This window comes from Lepisma saccharinum, chromosome 2 (genome assembly GCF_977018435.1).
Source record: "Lepisma saccharinum chromosome 2, izLepSacc3.1, whole genome shotgun sequence".
Taxonomy (NCBI): domain Eukaryota; kingdom Metazoa; phylum Arthropoda; class Insecta; order Zygentoma; family Lepismatidae; genus Lepisma; species Lepisma saccharinum.
In genome coordinates, this window is record NC_139230.1 from 11667188 (window position 1) to 11687350 (window position 20163).

The window sequence follows — 20163 nt, forward strand, 5'->3', positions numbered from 1 at the left end:
GAGGCACTAAGTTTCCGGTGAGACTCAGTAACAGAAAATAAACAGATAACGGTTGCAAGCCTCTTCCATTTGGCGATAAACGTTTAGTTTACTTTCTTACAAATTACCGCTCTGCAATAAATTTCGGTTGAGGAACTTTGTAGTACGTGTGTGTGTGGGTTTGTGTGTGTGTGAAGCAATTCTACATTATTTAATACAGATTTACAAAATATAAAATTTTTGCTTGTCAACTGACAAAAATAAATATCAAAGGGGATGAATAAAAGATAGAAAATTACGGTGCAATGATCATCCCAATTGTGAAATGGAGGAGAAAAGAGAATAAAGCGACCATGATGTAAAATTTCGTTCAACACTTAAACATCCTGTTATTACAGAGCTTCGAACTAGGCGTTTTTCTGAACAGTGATCTCTGAGAACTATTCGCAGATACTTCGTGTTTTAATGTTTAAAGCGGATGAACATAATTTCACTACAAAAAAACATGAAACGATTTAACTTTTTAGTCAATTACCTCCATTATTTCGTTAAATTCTAGTGACGCTTCAACCGGCTATACAAATTCCGATTTCCAATCCAGGACAATGCCTGTTATTCACATACCGACATCATTGCTCATGCGAAGTACTTGGGTAATTTTCTGGCGGTTGCCGCTCTACAATACGCGAATTGTAAGATTTCCTTAGAAATCTCGATTCCGACGAATAAGGTGACTATCTAAATGCACAAAGGCAAACGAGTAAGGAGTAAGCCATCATCAAAGGGATGTCACAATGGTGTTCCAGGGATCTTGGATGTTAGGAAAAGGTAGGGAGTCTTTTGAAACGCAAAATTCTCTGAACTTGGTGCGTGAGTAATGAGGCGAAGACAGTCGGAAAGAAGAATCAAGGAGCAAAATGAACAGGAACGCACAACACAAAAGGTCTCCGAGGCCAGGAAAAGCGTTGAGTACAATCGTGAAACTGGAAGAACGCCATTAGATGCTAGGAAGACGACACGCAAGAGAATCCACAACTTACGGCAGCATAAAACGGCTTAAGAATTTGAAAGAAAGCTCACTATTGGCTAAGAAGGCACACAGTTCCACAACGTTGAATGCCGTTCTCAAAGACTCCTTTTTCACAAAAGGCTGATTCTATGCGCGGAATGATTTAACTTCTAGTAAGATGTATTTCTCTTCCTTGTTGTGTATAAGATGTTTAGCTAAATGCGTTTACAATTTATCTTTAGAGTGAGGAGGGGAGGGGAACGGTAATATTTTCTGGGGGCAGTCACATTTAGTATACACCTAAATATCACGCAAAAAAATACATATCGTGCTACAAGGCCATTTATTTATCTAGTTTTTCTTATTTGCTGGGGGAGGGTGTGTTCGCCCCCTCTGGTGCCGTCATTGGTAGGTTGAATTAAAGAAAGAAGGAAGGAAAGAGTTTTTTTTTTTTTTTTAGTTTCTAAGTTCACTTCATGTATAGATAGGCTAATCGGTACTGGACCTACAGTTTTAAGTGGGATCCGAACCATTGTGTGCCTCCACCAGGTAGACAGTGGGGTCTAAACTGAACATCATAAGCGATTGACTCGCATTTTGTGTCACTGTTACAAACATCACGAGTACCAAAAATATACTAAGAAATGTAACCTTTCCGATGGCGCAGTGGAAACACCGTCACCTTGTTATCAAGGGTTCCTGAGTATGACACCGAGTGGAGGCATACAGTTATTCGGGTCCCACTTTAAACTGATTCATTGAGTTGGTGTTTTAAGTCCACTTTATGCACAGTAAGGCTAATTGGGACTGGACCTACAGTTTAAAGTGGAATCCGAACCACTGTGCCATGTGCCTCCACCGGGTATCAAACCCGTGACTCCTTGATTACAAGGCGACGACGCTACCACTGTGCCATTGGTGAGGCCCTCCACTTTAAACTGTAGGCCCACCTGATTAACATATCCGTGCATAAAGTACACTTAAAAACTCGACGTATATAAGAAAAAGGCAATACTAACCAATGAGGAAGTGGAGGCTTGCTTTTATACAATACGAAGTGTAAAATGTATAAAAGAAAGATTACATATTTTGCGACGATCAAAGAATAATACAATGAGATTATTTTTTATTCAATTAAATCCATTTTGTGAATAACCATTGCAACTGAATGAACGAATGGTAAATAATGGCATCAGAGTAATGTCTGTGTGCTTGCAGGAATCAGGAATATTTCTCCTGATCCCGTCAAAAGCTTTTGGAACAATACGCGTGGCAGTTGTCTCGGCACCCAACTGCGTGCATTGTGCGTGTCTACAATAGAACAGCTGGGTCTCTAGAAGAATTTCTCTAGCAAGCCAAACAAACACGTTAGCTGGAATTCGGTACGTTCATCAAGTTTATGAATCCATTATAACGGTGTTGTGCCTCACAAAGTGCAGACTCTTTTCGCACTTGCACTGTGAACCGCTATATTCAAGCGACAGCTGATCAATGCACAAATAAATAACATGAAAAGAAGAGGGCATGGATTATATTTCCAACAATAATGAGGATGATATTGCTGGGAATTATTTCATTCGCAAGTAAAATTATGAAAAGTTGGATTTTTCATCACCAAATTTTGCATTTCATATAATTTCAGAAACACTAGAAAATCTGAAGTGTTTTCTGTGAATATAACTGAAAGAATGAACTTCTGATCAGGTTGGATAAAAGGGGTAATAAATATGAGGGGGGAGAGAAATTCCTTGGCCTATACCCTATACAAAGGCATCAAACTATAGTGCTGAATCACTGACCGCTTACATATATCTACAGTTACTTGTAATCTTCTTTAGAGCAAAACATTGGGAGGCGTTTTCCGTTTCTGAACTGGAGTAACATTTTACGTCTACTAACTATGGGAATTGTTTACTACATGATCCTCCTTAGTGGCAGAGCGCGTTGAGTGGTCGCAGAAGGTTCTAGGCTCGAGTCCTGATTTGAGTATGGATGTTACTTTGGGAATGAGCACTGGCATGATGTAATCATGGTCTATCCTCATCGTAGAGATTAGAAAAATTAAACAGAAAAGTGATGTATGGTTGGGGCTTCAGTATAATACGTCATATAATTGTGTTTAGAATAAACATTATAATTAATTTCATAGCAAATTTGATTTAATGTTTCCAATTTGATTTAGAATCGCGTCATGTTGTTCAATGTTCCTGTATTTGGCAGATAGTTGTAATTTTACTAGATGTATGTAAAACTCCTGTTCATATCTCTCTTTATATAGACTTTCTGATCAACGTTACCATGCAGTTATCAGTTGTAACAATATACATAAGCGCATCAGAGCTGCACGCTATTTGCGCCCGTCTCAAGATACGAGGAAAGTTCTCTTTACTAAAACTAAATCATGAAACATGGAGTACATAAAAAAAAAAAAGTATTCAATATACGCATGCATATTTGCTTTGTTTGTATTTGGTTGTATAGAACTTCACACACACCAAGTCAGTCGGAAAGTCAATGGATTCGGCCCTTTGGAGACAATTTCTAATTGTATTCTTTTTTATTGTAGGTAGCTTTTCTTCCACTTTAGGTGAAGCTACGATTGAATTTTCATTGATTGAATCAGGTTACGTCGCGTTTCTATCACTTTTGACTAATCGCGACGATAAGGATGAGTGTGATGATATAACTTATGATGAGACACTCGCAGCAAAGAACACCCAGCCCAGGATTCGAACCCCTAGTGTCCTAGCTCGCTGTTCTAACCACTTCGCAGAGGATGGATTTTGATTAGAAGAAATTTACTTTCTAGAAATTATTTTTTTTAGAATTAGAAATTCTGTACTCATGGCCACCGGCTGCTGAAGGGATGCTCGCAAAGAACATCCTTGCCTAGGCCGGGAACCGAACCTGGGGCCTTCAGTGGCGAGGTCGGTTAGCAATTTCCAAGGGATAAATTTCGCTATGTCCACGTTGAACTCCGAAAATGGCGGAAACCATTACCTTGTAGTAACCACTGATCTTCCATACACACGCACATACCATCCGGATATGGAAATTTTGAAATAAGCATTAATCGATTCGTTGCAACCTGATACTAAACAAGATGCCCATTCATTCATCATCATCAATCTTCGCCACACCACGCGGAAGCCACACGCTCCGTGGAATGTCACGTCCACGTGTGTTGGCTTGGAACTTGGAATTTGCGGCTGCCACTGCTTTATTGAAACTCCGATCGGATCCCTATTAAGAATCAATACAATCCGTCTCGGTTGCGATATCGCTTCCTGAGGGGACCGGCAAAATCCAGTGTCTGTCATAACTGAGGTAGGATGGAAGGGAGGCCAATGCCATTCATTTGTCAATCAACCCCCGCCCCATGCTGCCAATTCCCGTTCACCCAGTGTTCTGGGATTCCGACCAATCTTTGCTCGGTTCGACACAGCCCAACAATTTCCAACAACCTGATTCGGTATGCATCGAGCTCAGAATATTAAATTCCTCGCCCAACCACACCAGAGTTCCTCCGGAGACAGGGATTGAGAGTAGGGGGGGGGGGGGCGAAAGGCGCGGGAGGCTAGGACAAGGAAATAGGGGGCACTTGAAGAAAGATACAAAAAAAGAACCAAAACGCAAGGTCCTGACTCTCATCTCCGGCAACAGCTCGATGGGGAAAAACTTCCCCTCGAGTTTAAGGAACAGAGCGAATCTTCAGGGTGGCCACTCTAGGACCATGATAAAATTTAAGTATAATTCCCGGTTTTCAAGGCGAACTTTCCAACAATTCAAGCAGATGTATTCTCTATTTCAACCTTACGTATTACCGCCTCTCAACACCCACACACAAATATCTTCATAATATAAAGGGTCTATGTGATTCCAACATCCAAAAATTATAATTCAATTAAACTGTATACGTAATATAATTAAAATATTTAATTTAAGGTGTTGACTTTCTATTTACAATCAGAGGCGCAACCACGAATTTTTGTCTGAGCGGGCGGGGAGAAAGTGCCAGGATAAACGTAATAATAATAATAATAAGTGTTAATAATAATAATATTTTAACTATTATTATTATTGATTTGTTTAATTTTACTTCGCTTCTTGTGACACGTTTGGCTAATTTGCGAATATGGGGATGAGTGATATGATGAAATTGATGAATGGACAGTGGCAAACATCCATGCCCAAGCCAGGATTCGAACCCTCAGGGACCAACATTATTATTATTATTATTATTATTGTTGTTGTTGTTATTATTGTTATTATTATTATAGTATCAAAGACGTAATTATCCTCGTAAATTATGCAAAAAGGGGGTAGAAGTTGATGCTAAAGCATTTGTGTTCGAACAAACTATTTCAATTATTTTTCTCCACACGGCACAGTAGTTCGGATCCCACTTCAAACTGTAGGTCCTGACCCGATTAGCCTTTCTGTGCATAAAGTGGACTTAAAACCACAAATCAATTATTCAATTTTACAACATTTTTCATTAGATAGTTCGGCGCCCAGGGCCGACTCCCGCCGCCTCCTAGCTATGGTCATAAACTTGATAAGACTAAGAAAAGCAGGAATTGCGAGCGAAGTGAGCAAGAAAATTTTACGAAAATAATTTTTGTTTGCCTAAAATGTGAATAGGATTTGGATTAGAAAAAGTTGTAATTTTTCACGGCTACGGAGAAAAATTCAAGTAGAATTCACGCATAATTCCCGGAGCCAATAATTCACGCAGAATTCCCGGAATTCAAGGAATTCCCGGTGAGTAGCCACCCTGATCTTATATATAAAATATTTTTTTTTAAAAAAAAAAAAACACTCGCCACTTAAAAGTAGCAACTAGGGATGGACGATATCGGAAATTTGATATCGCGATATATCGTCAAGAAAATATAGTCACAGGCGTTATGATACGATATTTTTTCCGTATAGGGATATCGGCGATATATCGTCTCCACCATATACATCGTCAAATATCGTGACGATATATCGCTGGCACGATATATATCGCTAAAATATCGTGACGATTTATCGCCAACATTATATATATCGCCAAATATAGTGACGATATGTCATCTAGGTGATAGATATCGCCTGGACGTAATTTTTTCAATGTTGCGATATATCGTCCAACACTAGTAGCAACCATGTATCAGAATTAAACGTGAAAGTATTCACAAGGGTTTTCCAGGCATATCTATCTAGTCATGAACAAAAGGCCAGTGTAACTGGGTACACGAAATGAATGTAGTACGAAGCAGGCGAACTCGTCCAGATAAACATGCATTTTGTTCAATCGTCAAAAGCTCAATTATAAATGCTTGGAAAGTGCTAATTGCACGCAAAAGACTTTTTCTCCTTAGTGTACACAACATTATTTCTGAGAGGTCTGTCTCGTTCTCATCTCGACTTCTATAATACAGTGTCGTTTCAGCACCGTCCCTAAGTTAAATCATCCATCTTATCTCTCCGATTAATCTAAAAAAAGGAACTAATTAACAGGTAAAACCAGGGCAAGAAGAAACCCTCAATGTTAAGAAAATCAATTTTACTTCTACAGTTAATACCATCCAACTGTCAGGACAAGCCGCTTTGGTTGAAGTTCAGAGACTATAAGAATATCTGTTATTGAACGGGATTTGAAAAAAAAAAGTTACACCGTAAAACATTTGAAAAAAAAAACAAGAAAAAAACAGCACAGCAATATCGATTCAAAATAAACAGGCATGCCGCCTTTTTTCCGATGAAAAATAAGTCAAAAACAAAGCCCAGACAGCATCAAGGAGGGAGAGAACAGAAAGAAAGAGGGGGTGGGGAAGAAATGACTAGGAAAAAACAGAGGAATGCGCACACAAAGACAAAGATTCTGGGAAAGGTAGTTTAGTGCTTGATTTAAGCCTTGATTTTCCAGTCTCGCCTTGACAAGTCACGTTAACTTTAGCCTATGTTATTTAATCTTCTACGCCCAGTTTCCTATCAGCATCTTCAAGATCCGGTCACACGCCGCTCATTCAGCCGTGCCGTGGTGTCCTGGAACGAAACAAAGCTCAACCAGGCGTGACAACCACGTCAGTGTGATTTAACCGTCAAAGATTTATTCATGACGCGCCACTTCAAAAGTCAGAGATCCTCGGACTCTTTAAGGATACCCGGGTCTTACGTCCAGAGATCACACATTTGTTTCATATGCCATACATATACCACTTTCAGATCCCACAAAGAATGCTTGAATATTCTCTTATCCTCCACCACTTTTCCATTTTCTGCCTGAAAGACTGCTGATTGTAGCTCTGTTAAACTGCATGTACATTGCCATACTCCATGATGGTTTTCAATACAGGATAGCCAGACTGGTGGTCTATAGGTTAATGTAAAGAGTGAAAATCCATGTGCCTTGGATTCAAATCGAAGATTCTGTGACACCAGTCCTAGCAGTTCTTATCTGATTCCTGACCCTTACCATCATAATGCTGGAAAAACACTAAGTGAGCGCTAGTGACGCTCTGCTTCTTGACTTCAAATTCACTACTTTGTTATCTTCAACATAGTATTTGGTGCTTTTATGTTTTATGAAGGTGTTGGTTGATCAGTACACTAAAAGTATTAAGATATTTGAACCTAAAATATGAAACAACTGATCAGTAGAGGTTACTTAGTGCTGAACTGCATACTCTACATTCACCCCCTGATATTATTAAAATAATGAAATCAAGAAGATTTTGATGGGCATGCTAGGGAGAGGATACAAAGTTTACAGGATCCTTGTTTGAAAACTAGATGTAAGGCCAGGAGGAACGTGGAATGACAATACTAAGATGATTGATTGATTTGCTTTATTTTACTTCTCGATTAGCCAAAAGTGGCAGAAAAGCGAAGATGATGATGAATGGTGATGAGATGATATGGATGAAGGGACAATTACAAATATATGTGGACAACACGAGCTCCAAATAGGATTAAACTGACTGAGTCCTGACACCAGAGCCTCACTCGTCTGCAAAATGCAGTTCAGGGTGTACTACGTGGAAGGGACGTTGACATTTTGTAATTCACCACTTATACCTCAATATTACGATGCACCTGAAGGAAAATTATGATGGTCAAGAGTGAGTTGATATTGCCCAGGATAGGAAGAGTTACAAGACTTATCATACAACAAATCTTCGGATTTAGGAATGCTATAGTTCGAATACGGTGGGTATTAGAGTGATTGACTAGTATTTAGAAGATTGCGGGCCATCCTAATATAGATTTTTCCGTATTTATCCAGTCTCTCCACACCGAATGCTCGGATGGTGCCTTTAAATACACTTTTTTAAGGTAACTGACACTTCATTACATTTCCTTGTGCCTTCTCATCCTATCTTCCATTCCTTTGTCTTACTCGCAGCGGTTACTCTACCCGTGCAAATAAATGACGTTAAGTAAGTCCAACAGCAAGTAAATTCTGCCAAGCAGAACATACCATTGTATCCAAGAGACCTATAGTTTGACCCTAAGGACGGGCCATCCAATTCGTTACCATCCTGAAAAGCTATACTGTATAAATTAAAATTTAAATAAACCATCACACCAGAGAGACTCAAGAAAATGTATACAGGGATAGGGTTTCATCTTTACTTTACCACTGACTGCATTTTAGATTCAGGAAACCAGAATTGTATTTAAAAGTGGGGAAATCCTCGCCAATACAATGATGTGTAATTTCTAAATAAATGTGGCAATTTTTCAACAGGGGAGAAGCATACAAAAATACAATGGAAGCACCAATGCGCGACGAACCATATTCTCACATTCCAATGGCCTATTAGTAAAGGTAAAGTGGGAATTAAAACATGTCGCCTTGTGCAGCATTTAAGTAAATCACGGAAATATACTCCTTCACTGTCATCGGCGTACCAATTCCATTTGCCCCATCATATTCTCATCCCCATGTTTTGTTTTGCAGGTGCCTAGGTAATGGCGCCCGAACCCCATAGATCCATTACAGAATCCCAATTCTAGCCGCCCTCCGCCAGCTCCAAGCAATTTGACAAGGCTTAGGGGTGAAATAGGGTAGAATGCTAAATAAAACAAGAGCCCGGGGAGAACGTCACAGCATAGAAGAGAAACATTGGCAGGTCCAATGCACTCAAACACACACATTTTAAATAACAAACAAGGGACCAGGAAAACAAAGGAAATGAGAACGCACACACCTGGTAGGAAAAGGGTGAGCGCACGCTCACATAAGCACGCACAAAAGCAAAATGCCTCTGTGCGGTCGCCTACCGACATGTGAACAGAATTCCGCGCAAACACAATATGAACCGAAGTGGAATTCTACTTTGCATGCAACTGTCGGCGATTATTACTTTCGAGTAAAAACTATTTTTGTTCCTCTTTACTCGGGAAAACCGACTGAAAGTATTAAGTGTGAAAAATAAAAATCTGCTAATAGGAAGCAATGAGTAATGCTGCTAAGCTAGAGATCTTGTATACGAATTATTTTACACTACCAGCCGCAATTAACTAGCAAAATATAAAATTCATTGGCCAAAGAAGTGCCACTGCCCAATAATATGAAAACATTACATGCTCCTCCGTTTAAAATATAAATTGCAAAATTTTCACCACGTTTACCAGGATATGAAATACATATTCACCTAAACTGGCGACCCAAGGATCAAACTAAAAAAGGACAGTTGCATTTTGCGACATGAAACCTATTTGAAACACTGATCATGTGATTTACTACGTACTGCAACTGATACAATTCGAGGCGAAATGAGAAAAAATTGAATGCATTCGTTGGATTGAATAATTGTAATTATTTGATAATAAAGCTATGAAAGGCAAATAAATTATTCCCACCTAAGTTATATGCTGTTTTGATTTCTAATGTCATATTCTGTTGTGGAATTTCAAGTTCTCACCTGAATCGAACCCTGGACATAGTTCTAGTTTAGGGACTTGAAAACTACGTAAAAGTCTCCAAGATAGAAGTGGATTACGAGACGCAAGTGATACAAATATCAAATTTCTTAAGTGATTTGTTTATTGAGACATAACAGTGAAAATGAAGGAAGCTACTTACTAGCTGTCCAAGATTCGAACTCTGAACTAAGATGATCAGAAATTGTACTGCAGAATTTCGGATCTTTCTATTCTTTGTGTTCTCATGGAACTAATTCCAGAAATATGTTCGATGACAAGAGAAACGTTTACCACATATTACATAAGGAATTAGATGATTGCTTGCTACTTTAATTCGAAAGTTGAATATTTCCAGAAATAAAATCCATGACTTTTTGTTGGAACCTTTAAGCCCGATTCTATCGACTGATTGATTGAGTTGGTGTTTTAAGTCCACTTTATGCACAGTAAGGCTAATCGGCACTGGTCGGCACTGGACTTACAATTTAAAGTGGGATCCGAACCACTATGTGCCTCCAACGGGTATCAAACCCGGGATCCCTTGATTACAAGGAGGCCCAATCCGATTCTATCATGAATTGCAAACTGTTAGCTAGTAACATCCATAAATAAGTAGCACTGAGCCGGACCCTGTGGCTGAGTGGTTAGCACATCCGGCTGCGACGCCAAGGGTCCCGGGTTCGAATCCCGCTCGGGCTTGGTTGTTTGTGAATGTCCATTCATCAATTTCATCACTCATCCTCATCTTCGCAAATTAGCCAAGAGGCACAAAACGCGAAGTAAAATAAACTAAATCAATCAAATCAAATCAATAAGTAGCACTGAATTCACATAAAGGCAATGGAAATATTTTATGTTTATTTGCCCTTTGCTTGTCAATTCGAACAAGTAAGTGTGTGATAACATGTAAGTAAAGAACAGAAATCTTGTTTAAATTATGTTTAGCACTATAAATCAGGGTCATAATGATAAAGATATCACAACTACTGAAAGATTACACTATATTTTTTGTAAGAACCGAGGAGGTTTTATTTTTTATTTTTAATCGAGCACATAACCCCGTTACGAAGCTTCACGTAACAAACTAAACTAGTACTACTATCAAGTTTTATCGGAGCTTTGCAAGACCTTTGCACTAATTGAAAAACAAGTTATACAAGAACAACTTAGGAAGGAAGCAGTGGCAACACAAGGTCGTGTCCTGTGCGTTTTGACTTATCCAGTTTTTTCCTTTATATTGCTGGATAACCTACCAGTGAAACCGAAGGAAATGATTGGTCTTTTTTGCGTGATGTGAAGTAACTTTATCCTTTATTCCAGGAACAAAAGGAATTATAGAAGCTGATGGACGGCACTTACCTTTCTCTCGCTCATAACGTAGAGGTGCATTTGTTGGCTGTCGAAGTGAAGATCTGCATTGACTGGGCTTCCCTCGTCAACTGTAATATCTCCATACTCCAACGCGGATGTTGAGCTCTCAACGACGACCTATCAAAGAAAAAGAAAACATTAACATGTAAAAGAAACCAAGAAAAACAATGAAAGCATAGGCAATTTACATTTTTCATATGTAACACGAGAATAATGTTACTAGAAAGAAATACAAGGCCGTTCGTTTGTTTGCCGTCTTGCTATCATTTTACCGGTGACTATGTTGACAGTCGCAAACATCTACGCTAATCCAAGACTCGATCCCAGAATCCTGATTTCCAAGCACGTTACATGAAATATGAATGTCGGTTGGAAAGATGAAATTTACTGAAAATGTTACGATGAAATTGCAAGCCTAAGTTTTTGTATTCAATCCATGTTGTCCCAAACCAACAAGGTAGTGCATGTAAAATACATACACACAGTGACGAAGTGGAATTGACGGCATCAAAAACTGCAAATTTCTCCAGAGACACCGGATCACGTATTCACAAATAAACGAGCTGAAATGTTCAAAACTAACCGACGTAGTAGTAATAATTATTCGGTATTAATAGTCAGTTGAGACAATTTGCAACACCACTTGTCTGGTTTCAGTTTTGCAACAATACATGCTGTGCTACTCGTACAGATTGTCCCATGGAATTTCTGGCAATTCTCTGTTAAAAGTTGGAATTTTTCAATCACTTTTCTTCTCTAAAGCACAAATGCAAGTGATTAAAAAACAACATTGTAATCAGCCTATTTAGATTCCTGTTCCGACACTTAAATTTGTATTCATGCCCAGTTACAATTAGCCATTGCCTAGTTTGCCACACTATTAAAGATAACTACAACTAAACACAAAAGTTATTAGACCCTTGACAGTCCTCCCCATTTCGACATTTTTTTTTTTTTATTATTTTCCAGTTTCCATTGCAGTGTGTTTATCGTAGCGTGCTACGAAGCAAGAGGACCTAAAAACGAATTATTCTAGAAGCATAGTAATTTCATTGTGCTATTCATCTATTTGCCCTTCAAGCTGCAGCGTAAGCCTTTTCGGAAGGCACTAAAGTGCCAACCACATTCTTGCATGCTTACTAGGTTCTGGCGTCTGAACTTACAGCTAGGATAATCAGGTGTGGGGTTTCAGTTTTGGACCTTATCCATGTGCGTTTTCATCTAATCCCCATTCATCATCATCGTTGCAATTAGCCAAAAGTTGAAAAGGAGCGGCGTAAAGTAAAACACATCAATCGCCATGGATTGTCAAATTCGCGATTAAACTACAGAGGTACCAAAGATACATAAAATAACACCAAAATGCGTTTCTTAATGTTAGGTATGGAACAACTGCGAAAAGGTATGGAGAAGAATGGTTGATGGAAGAAATCAGAAGTTAGAAAATAGGAAAGACATCCAAGGTCCTCGCTACAGTCAGCAGCAAGATATTTCTCCATGAAGACTAGCAAATTCCTTCCTCTCACGTGTACAACAATAATGCAAAGGGGATTCTTCTTTTTCAAGGAAAATGGCTGCATTCTCGTCTCTGTGTCGATTTCGAGATAAGACCGACAACAAGACTACCAAAACTTACAGGGTGACTGTTCAACCATCTCGAGGATTCAATTAATTTTGTAAGTTCGATTGCACCCTTCCATCGTGATCTATGCATGTGGCTTCATACAGTAGCACACAATGAGCTCATTGTGGTATCCCCAGCTCTCGATTTCAGATCAGAACCAAAAGGGGATGGAGACGAGACTGAAATTCAAGATAGTAATTCTACCTTAAAACAAAACCGACAGTAAGACACAAGTCTGAATAGTCTGTTCTTGATTTGTCAGAGAGACGCACATATACAGTCCAGAACAAGAAGCATCTATACGAGCAAAATAGAAATTATGTTTCATTGTTTTTCAGTTCTTTTCATATTTCAATTCATATTTCTGCAGCAAACGGAAGGAAACTGGGCCAACCACTAGAGAAAAAGGGGGACAAAGCTTCTAAATCTGTGAAAACGTAGGTATCCGAAACCCGAGCATGCCGGCAAAACTCACCAGTAATGGGAATATCGTGTCCAATTACAGATTATTTCGCCAAGCGCAACGTTACGTTCACTGCACATGGTTATCATCAATAGGAACTCCATCACCCGTTGCAGAGCGTTCCAAGAACGACATTCGCTGCTGCAATATTCCACGCTTTTCGGCTGAAAGCGATATGCGACGCTATTTCCGTCTCTCCCACGTCCACATAGAACTCCAGTGCTTTATTCGGAGAAATTCCATTCAGCCATGTATTGAACAACGAAACGACAAAATGATTCAATGTGTTTTCAATATACCAGCAATTATAGCTCACAAATTGAATTCCTCCCGTGGGCTTTAGATTTCGTAAAAGTATAATTTCCTAGCACGCTTTACTTCCGAGTAACCACTGTTTCGTATTCTGCAGGAAGCTCAAGAGGACACAAAGCAATGCAGTTATTGAATTCTGGGAGTATTCTGATGTACTCCTGCTTAGTTTCACAGGCTAGATTTGCAAGCTTATAAAGCTGTTAGACTTGCAAATCCAGTCACTCACTATGCAAAATGTATGTTATTATTATTATTATTATTATTACAGTTATTATTATCTTTTGTATTTGCAGTTTCACATTTGTGTACCCATTTAATTTTGTGCATTAATTTCAGGTATATATATCATTTTACATGTAGCTTACTGTTCCATATGCAGTTTATCATATACGTATGTAACTTACATTGACAGGGTTAGGTGGTGGAGCAGCCCTAGGCTGAACCTCGCCCGCTTAATATATATTATTATTATTATTATTAAATTTTGAAATTTTACCCATTTTCTTCATGATAAAGATTTTTAATCTAGCATTTTCAATGGTTTTCGTTCCACAAGGTTCAGTTTGTTTCCCTGACAGATCAATGTGATAAATTATTTATTTTCAATATAAAGAGTATAAATATCGCATTAATACAATTGCTTCATTTACTATTCACTGGGATTTAATGATACAGGGTTATTAAAAATCACAAGAGAATTTATACCCCTAGAGATTCTTCATCCAGATTAAGATTTCTTCTTACATTATTTCACCAGAAGGCAATGACATTCATATTTGTCCTTAATATGCAACCATACTACTTCTCTAACAATAATTCAACTGCTCCCACGACTCTGATTTCTGCGAGTATTCTATCATATTCCCTGTTCATTAAAAGTAGTTTATTCTATTTAAAGAAAAAATTGTTTTGTGTACTTTTGTATCATGTTATATCATTATTGTAGTATTGTAAAAGAAAATAATGGGAAAGGAAAGAAGAGTATACAGGATTCTTGTTGGGAAACCTGATGGTAAGAGATCAGTAGGAAGGCAAAGAAGAAGATGGAGGGTTATTGTTGAGATGGACCTAAAGGAAATCGGTAAGGATGAAAAGATTGGATTGATCTTGTCCAGAATAGGGACAGATTCAATGTCCCTCAATGGCATTTTCGGTGTCAAAAAAAGTTCTCCATCAACTTTCAAACTCTCACTGGTTTAAACATTTGGGCACAATAGAGAATATGTTTAGAACAACACTATAATTGCCATACTGCATTACAAAATTTGGGTCAGAACATGTGTTAACCTACACTTGGGCTATGTTATGTACAGTGATGATGATGCGTTGTGCAACAGGACCTTCAACAGAAGAATTTTCTCTTTTCTTCACGCTTACAGAAATTGAGAAGTAATGGCAGGAAAGAGGTTACGAGAGGCATTTTAAGAGTGTTTTGCCACGCTTTGTGCAGGTACGCACTGTAGTCAACGAAGCAGTGGACGGAAACTACAAGGAAGCTGCTTCATGCTTACACCACAAAATGTGGTTGTTTTTCAAGAGAACTTCACGCAATCATGAGCAGGTTTGACTCATTGTACAGTTTACGTAAATGTTTTGTATTGTTTATGAAAATAAAGATATGCATACCATCCTAAGATGTAACTATTTAAGTTAGTAGTTATTGGAAATGCAAGCTGGAGCCGTTTTCTTTTGTCGTTCTGAACTGGATATAAGTCGTAAAAGAATCAAGCCATTATTTCTTGTCCTTATCTTATTACCATCGTGTTTCTTCCCCTTTTAACTAATCGTGACGACGAGGATGAATGTAACTAGATAAAATTGATGAAGGTGCACTCATTTACACACTTTTAGGCCCGGTATCGAATCCGTAACTTTCGGTGGCGACACTGCTATCTATCGATCAGTAACTCAGAACAATTATTTTAATTGGTCGATCTAAGAACAAACGAGAAATTTGCGAGTTGTTGCTGAAATGAATCTAAAGAGTTTGATGATGCCAGAAAATAAGTTTTTAGTTTTAAACGCTAATATAATTCCGTAAAATAATATATTTCCATCAGTATAATTAGTTAATGATATTACCTTGCAATATGTGAACAATCATCAACATTTTAAAGTTATATGGTCTGCTGTATATTCATTTCTGTTGCATAATCAGATGTCGTGGGTTTGATTCCTGGTTAATTAATGTGTTCTTTTCTATTTCAATAAATTCACCATTCATCCTCATAGTTTCAATTACAGTAGGGAATAGAAAAGCGAAATATAATTATTACAAAATATAAGACAATAGCTGTTACAAAAAAAAAACACCAGCCACAAGAGCATGAACCAGAAGGACGTAACTCCAATTTATCAAATTTACAGAAGATAAGAAATAATGGATTCTTAGGAAAATGTCCGACTCTGAAAATGATTCAGTAAATTCGCGACTCCATCTTACTGCTAAGGATTAGAAGTGGAGATGTGTCGATCTGACTCCATATGCAGCTCTTCAGAGGAGACGTGTTAAACGAAACAAACCGAAAACAGGTTTTTGGGGTTCTCATATGACGTTATATATTCTGCCCTTTGCGGTAATAAGACAACATGGGCAGATTTGATATGGTCATGTGAACAATTTGAATAACTTACAAAGTCGACAGGAAAGAGTTCGGTAACAGTAGGAACTTGCTGATTGTTATCGTTCAGCTCAAGAATGCATTGCGGCACATGACATTCACGGTTCATGATAGGGTGCAGTTTGCATGACGTCTTCCCAAGGATCATTAATGATATCAACGCAGTGTTTCCTGCTTGCTGGAAAAAGCTGGTTTGCGCATACAAGGCAAGTCGTCGCCAGTTCCAACTGGAAGAATGGCAAAGTTTCAACGAGAAACAGTATAACGTTGCGAATAGGAAAATGCTGGGAGATAAATTTATCAACGTACAACTAACTCTCACCACAACAGGATGCAAAATCCTGGGGGACACGAGAGATCCCCACCAAAATTTCCGGGGGGGTTTGTTAAAACAACAAAAGATGGGCAATAATATCGAAAAATCACTCTAAATTTAAATGTATAGGAAAAATCATACTACATCTACGAAGTGTCACGAGATATCATTAACAGATCTACACCAATCGCGCAATACGTGCACAACAAAAGTAAAACAAGAATGCAATACAACTATAAGTATGAAATCTAATTGATTTATATTAATAAAAAGCAAAGGCTAAACAAAAACTATTACATAACAAAACTATTTCAACATTTTTGTAATTTATTGACATCTTTAACGAGTTAGTAACGGAATTAGTTTGATACTTTATACATATCTGATATATATAAAAGTAACAAATTATTTCCTGTACTTTAACAGTAACGTTTTTGTTATTTATTTTAGTAACATTTAATTTAATGACATTATAAATATGTGTATCATAATAATTATACACACACACACGTGTGTATACATTCATATCTCCCCCCCCCCCAACCCCAATGATTTCGCACCCTGCACAAGGAAAGATGATAAAGCAATGAAACGATGTTGAGAATCCTGCAGAGATCAATATACTGTCTGGAGTCCCCTCATTACAGCCCAACACTTCTCCCTAGCCACTTCGGTCCACTCTCCCAGGATATCGCTACCTCCTGCCCCGCTCATAAATTGCTTAACAATAAATTGGACCAGTGAGGTGGAAGGTTCATGAAGTGCTGGCAGCCATGCGCCATGTAGATTAAAATTCGGTCACGGAATCTACTGCCACAGCCACATAAAATGTTTATTACGGCCCGGCATAAGAATCAGCTTGGAGACGAACAGGAGAGACGTAGGATTCAATTACATCTTGCGGGGAGAAAACGGAGGAGGGGGGGGGGGGCGAACCACCTTCTTGCGTGCCAACGATCACTGGGGGCTCGGAAGCTGACTGATGTGAAAGAATACCGATCCCCTCGTGCCTGGAGTGACATCATTTACCACGTTAACCTCGAGTCTGCAGAGGGACTGTTGAGAACTATTCGTACCAAAACTTTTGCACTTCTCTCATTCACTTTGGCAATGTCACTAATTTTTCAATCTCTTATACAAACCATCTTACGCAAACAATTCTTCAAACGAATTCTTGTAATTTGTAGGTGCAAGCTGACAAACGGGTTCAAGAATCATGAGAGGGATTCAAGCAGCCCAAGGATAGTACAATTTTAATAGTTATAGACAGTTAATAATAGTAATAACTATAGCTTGATGTTAATAGTTATATTTGTAAAAATGTTACTAATTATTATCATTAAACAGTTTGTAATTAATCAATTATGTATTTCCTTTTAAACAATCTCATTGCATGTGTGTAACCTATTCAAAACAGCATTATTATTCATTGTGTTTATTGTAGCGGTGCGTTCATATTTCTAAATCTATTTGAGTTTTCACTTTTTTAGAGTACATACTATTATTACCATAGCAAATTCTGAAACATGCTTAGGCTATGAAGAAAACACACTAATTGAAGAATGACCATGCATTATAAATAAACCGTAAACAATTTTTCCAAGTAATATAACGAAGTGCTTAACTGCTGATTCGATACTACGTACATCAATGGGAGGATTTGAACCCGTTAAACCCTCCTCTTGTATACGGCCATGGTGCATATTTACACAGCTCAAATGATTTCTTTATAATTGCCGGAAAATGCAGCTGAAGGGTATACAAATAGTGCAAACACTGTCACAAAAACGTGACAACTGCCGGCCATGTTGTTTTATGAACTACCAGAGGTCAGGTAAGGAGAAAGTGAGAAGAAAGACAGTTTCTTCCCACACACTGTGGTTATTTCAATTCGTTACAATTTCTAGAAGTAATGCTTTGAATATGTTTTCGTGTTCATTAAAGTAGCACTGCATATAGTTTTATTCTCATGTTCCAATGTAGACCTAAACAAAGGGACTCGTTACAACACACTTTAAGATACTACAAAAAGCACTGGTAACCGAGCACAAAAACCAAGACGAATGTTAATCCCTTGTGTAAGAGAATCAAGTTCAAATCTGAAGGTTAGTACTTCATTCAAAATCCCCAGCAATTTCTCTTGTTTCATTAAACCAAAGCAATGCCAACAAAAACTTGCTTCATGCGGATAATTCTTAAAGAGACAAAAGATGAAATAACAGACGGAGGCTTATAGTGAATGCAGAGCTCAACAACTGGAGGTTGGGGCAAAAGTGTCAGGCAATGAAGCATAGTGGAAAAATATTTGCTCTTCAAGGTCGTTCTTCTGGATCAGTCAACTCCCAGATTAGAAAAGGAAAGGCCAATCCCACTGAATGTCACTACCTCTTGTTCCAAAGACCTTCCCTTTAAAACGTAAGTAAGGCCTTCAAGAATCCTAATACACGACAACATTTGAGCTTTGTAAAGATAATTTTTCATGCAAATCACGAACACAAAAGATTTGCAAAATCGGTATTGAAAAACAGCAGGAAACCATTGATTGTGTAACGCTACAGCTCTTGGGAAGAGTCCTGGCCTCCCAGACACTGCGCAACCAATCTGTAACTATTGACGTACTTGCACACAAGATTTCTTTCCTGAATTCAAAATTCACTTTCAGATTTTCAAGCGCAAACTTGAGTGCAGCCACTTAGGACACATTCTCCCTTCAAAATTTTTAAAAACCAAAGTATAATTTTCTGCGGTGTTGTTATTGGTTGTTCTAAAATATCCACTTCGTCGATGCTAGTAACATGAATTTGACAAGACATTTTGACACAGAAATTAATAAATGATTTGCAAAAACTTGCCTCGCTATTGTTCAAAGAACAGAAAAATGAAAAGTAGTTTATCAACACCCTCCTACCCACAACAATCCCTCCACAATTTAGAATAAGAAACCATTTTCAAGATTCATAAGAAAATTTTATATTTATACTCCAGCTTCAGATAAATTCGTCCAGATAATTATATAATAACAATAAATAATGATAGTAATATAAGTTCTCTGAAGAATATAATTCTTCAAAGAACTTAAATATCAAAGAGAACGTCAACTAATGTACCAATGTTTAGTATAAGGCTTCCATTAAGGTATAAAGCTTGGTAATGACTACCTCCATTACATTACACACATCAGCCTTACCCTGTAGTTCAGTTCTTCATTTCATAAAGGATCAATAGCATCAAAAGCGCTTTGAGGAGGAAAATCTCTTTATTATTTCAAGCGTGTCACCTTTGTATACGGTGGCTCATGTTTGCCTTCACGTCATTTTGCCGTTGCATGAGCTTACGTGCTTTAAGTATTCCATCTGCTTTTAAGCCTCAGTGCCATTCATCCACCAAAGAAAACCTTTAAACCAGTACGGACGAAGGTTATAATCTGAACAACGATAAGGCAAACGGCATAATTTAAGAGGCAGGAAAAAAACTAATGTTACTAGAGCATGTTTTCCCATTGTCTATTTATGGCCACTGGAGGTCTCTTTTAATCATCAGAATACCAAC

At 38.1% G+C, this 20163-nt stretch overlaps 1 protein-coding gene across 4 annotated transcripts in view; it reads right to left on the reverse strand.

Moving 5' to 3' along the window:
* The window catches only part of PlexA (plexin A), a 597216-nt gene that overhangs the window by 96935 nt on the left and 480118 nt on the right, over nucleotides 1-20163 (reverse strand). For all 4 annotated transcript variants that reach the window (XM_083117039.1, XM_083117040.1, XM_083117041.1 and 1 more), the window contains one exon: nucleotides 11267-11395. In XM_083117039.1, the coding sequence (XP_082973165.1) occupies nucleotides 11267-11395 (129 nt within the window). The remainder of the gene's footprint in view (nucleotides 1-11266; nucleotides 11396-20163) is intronic.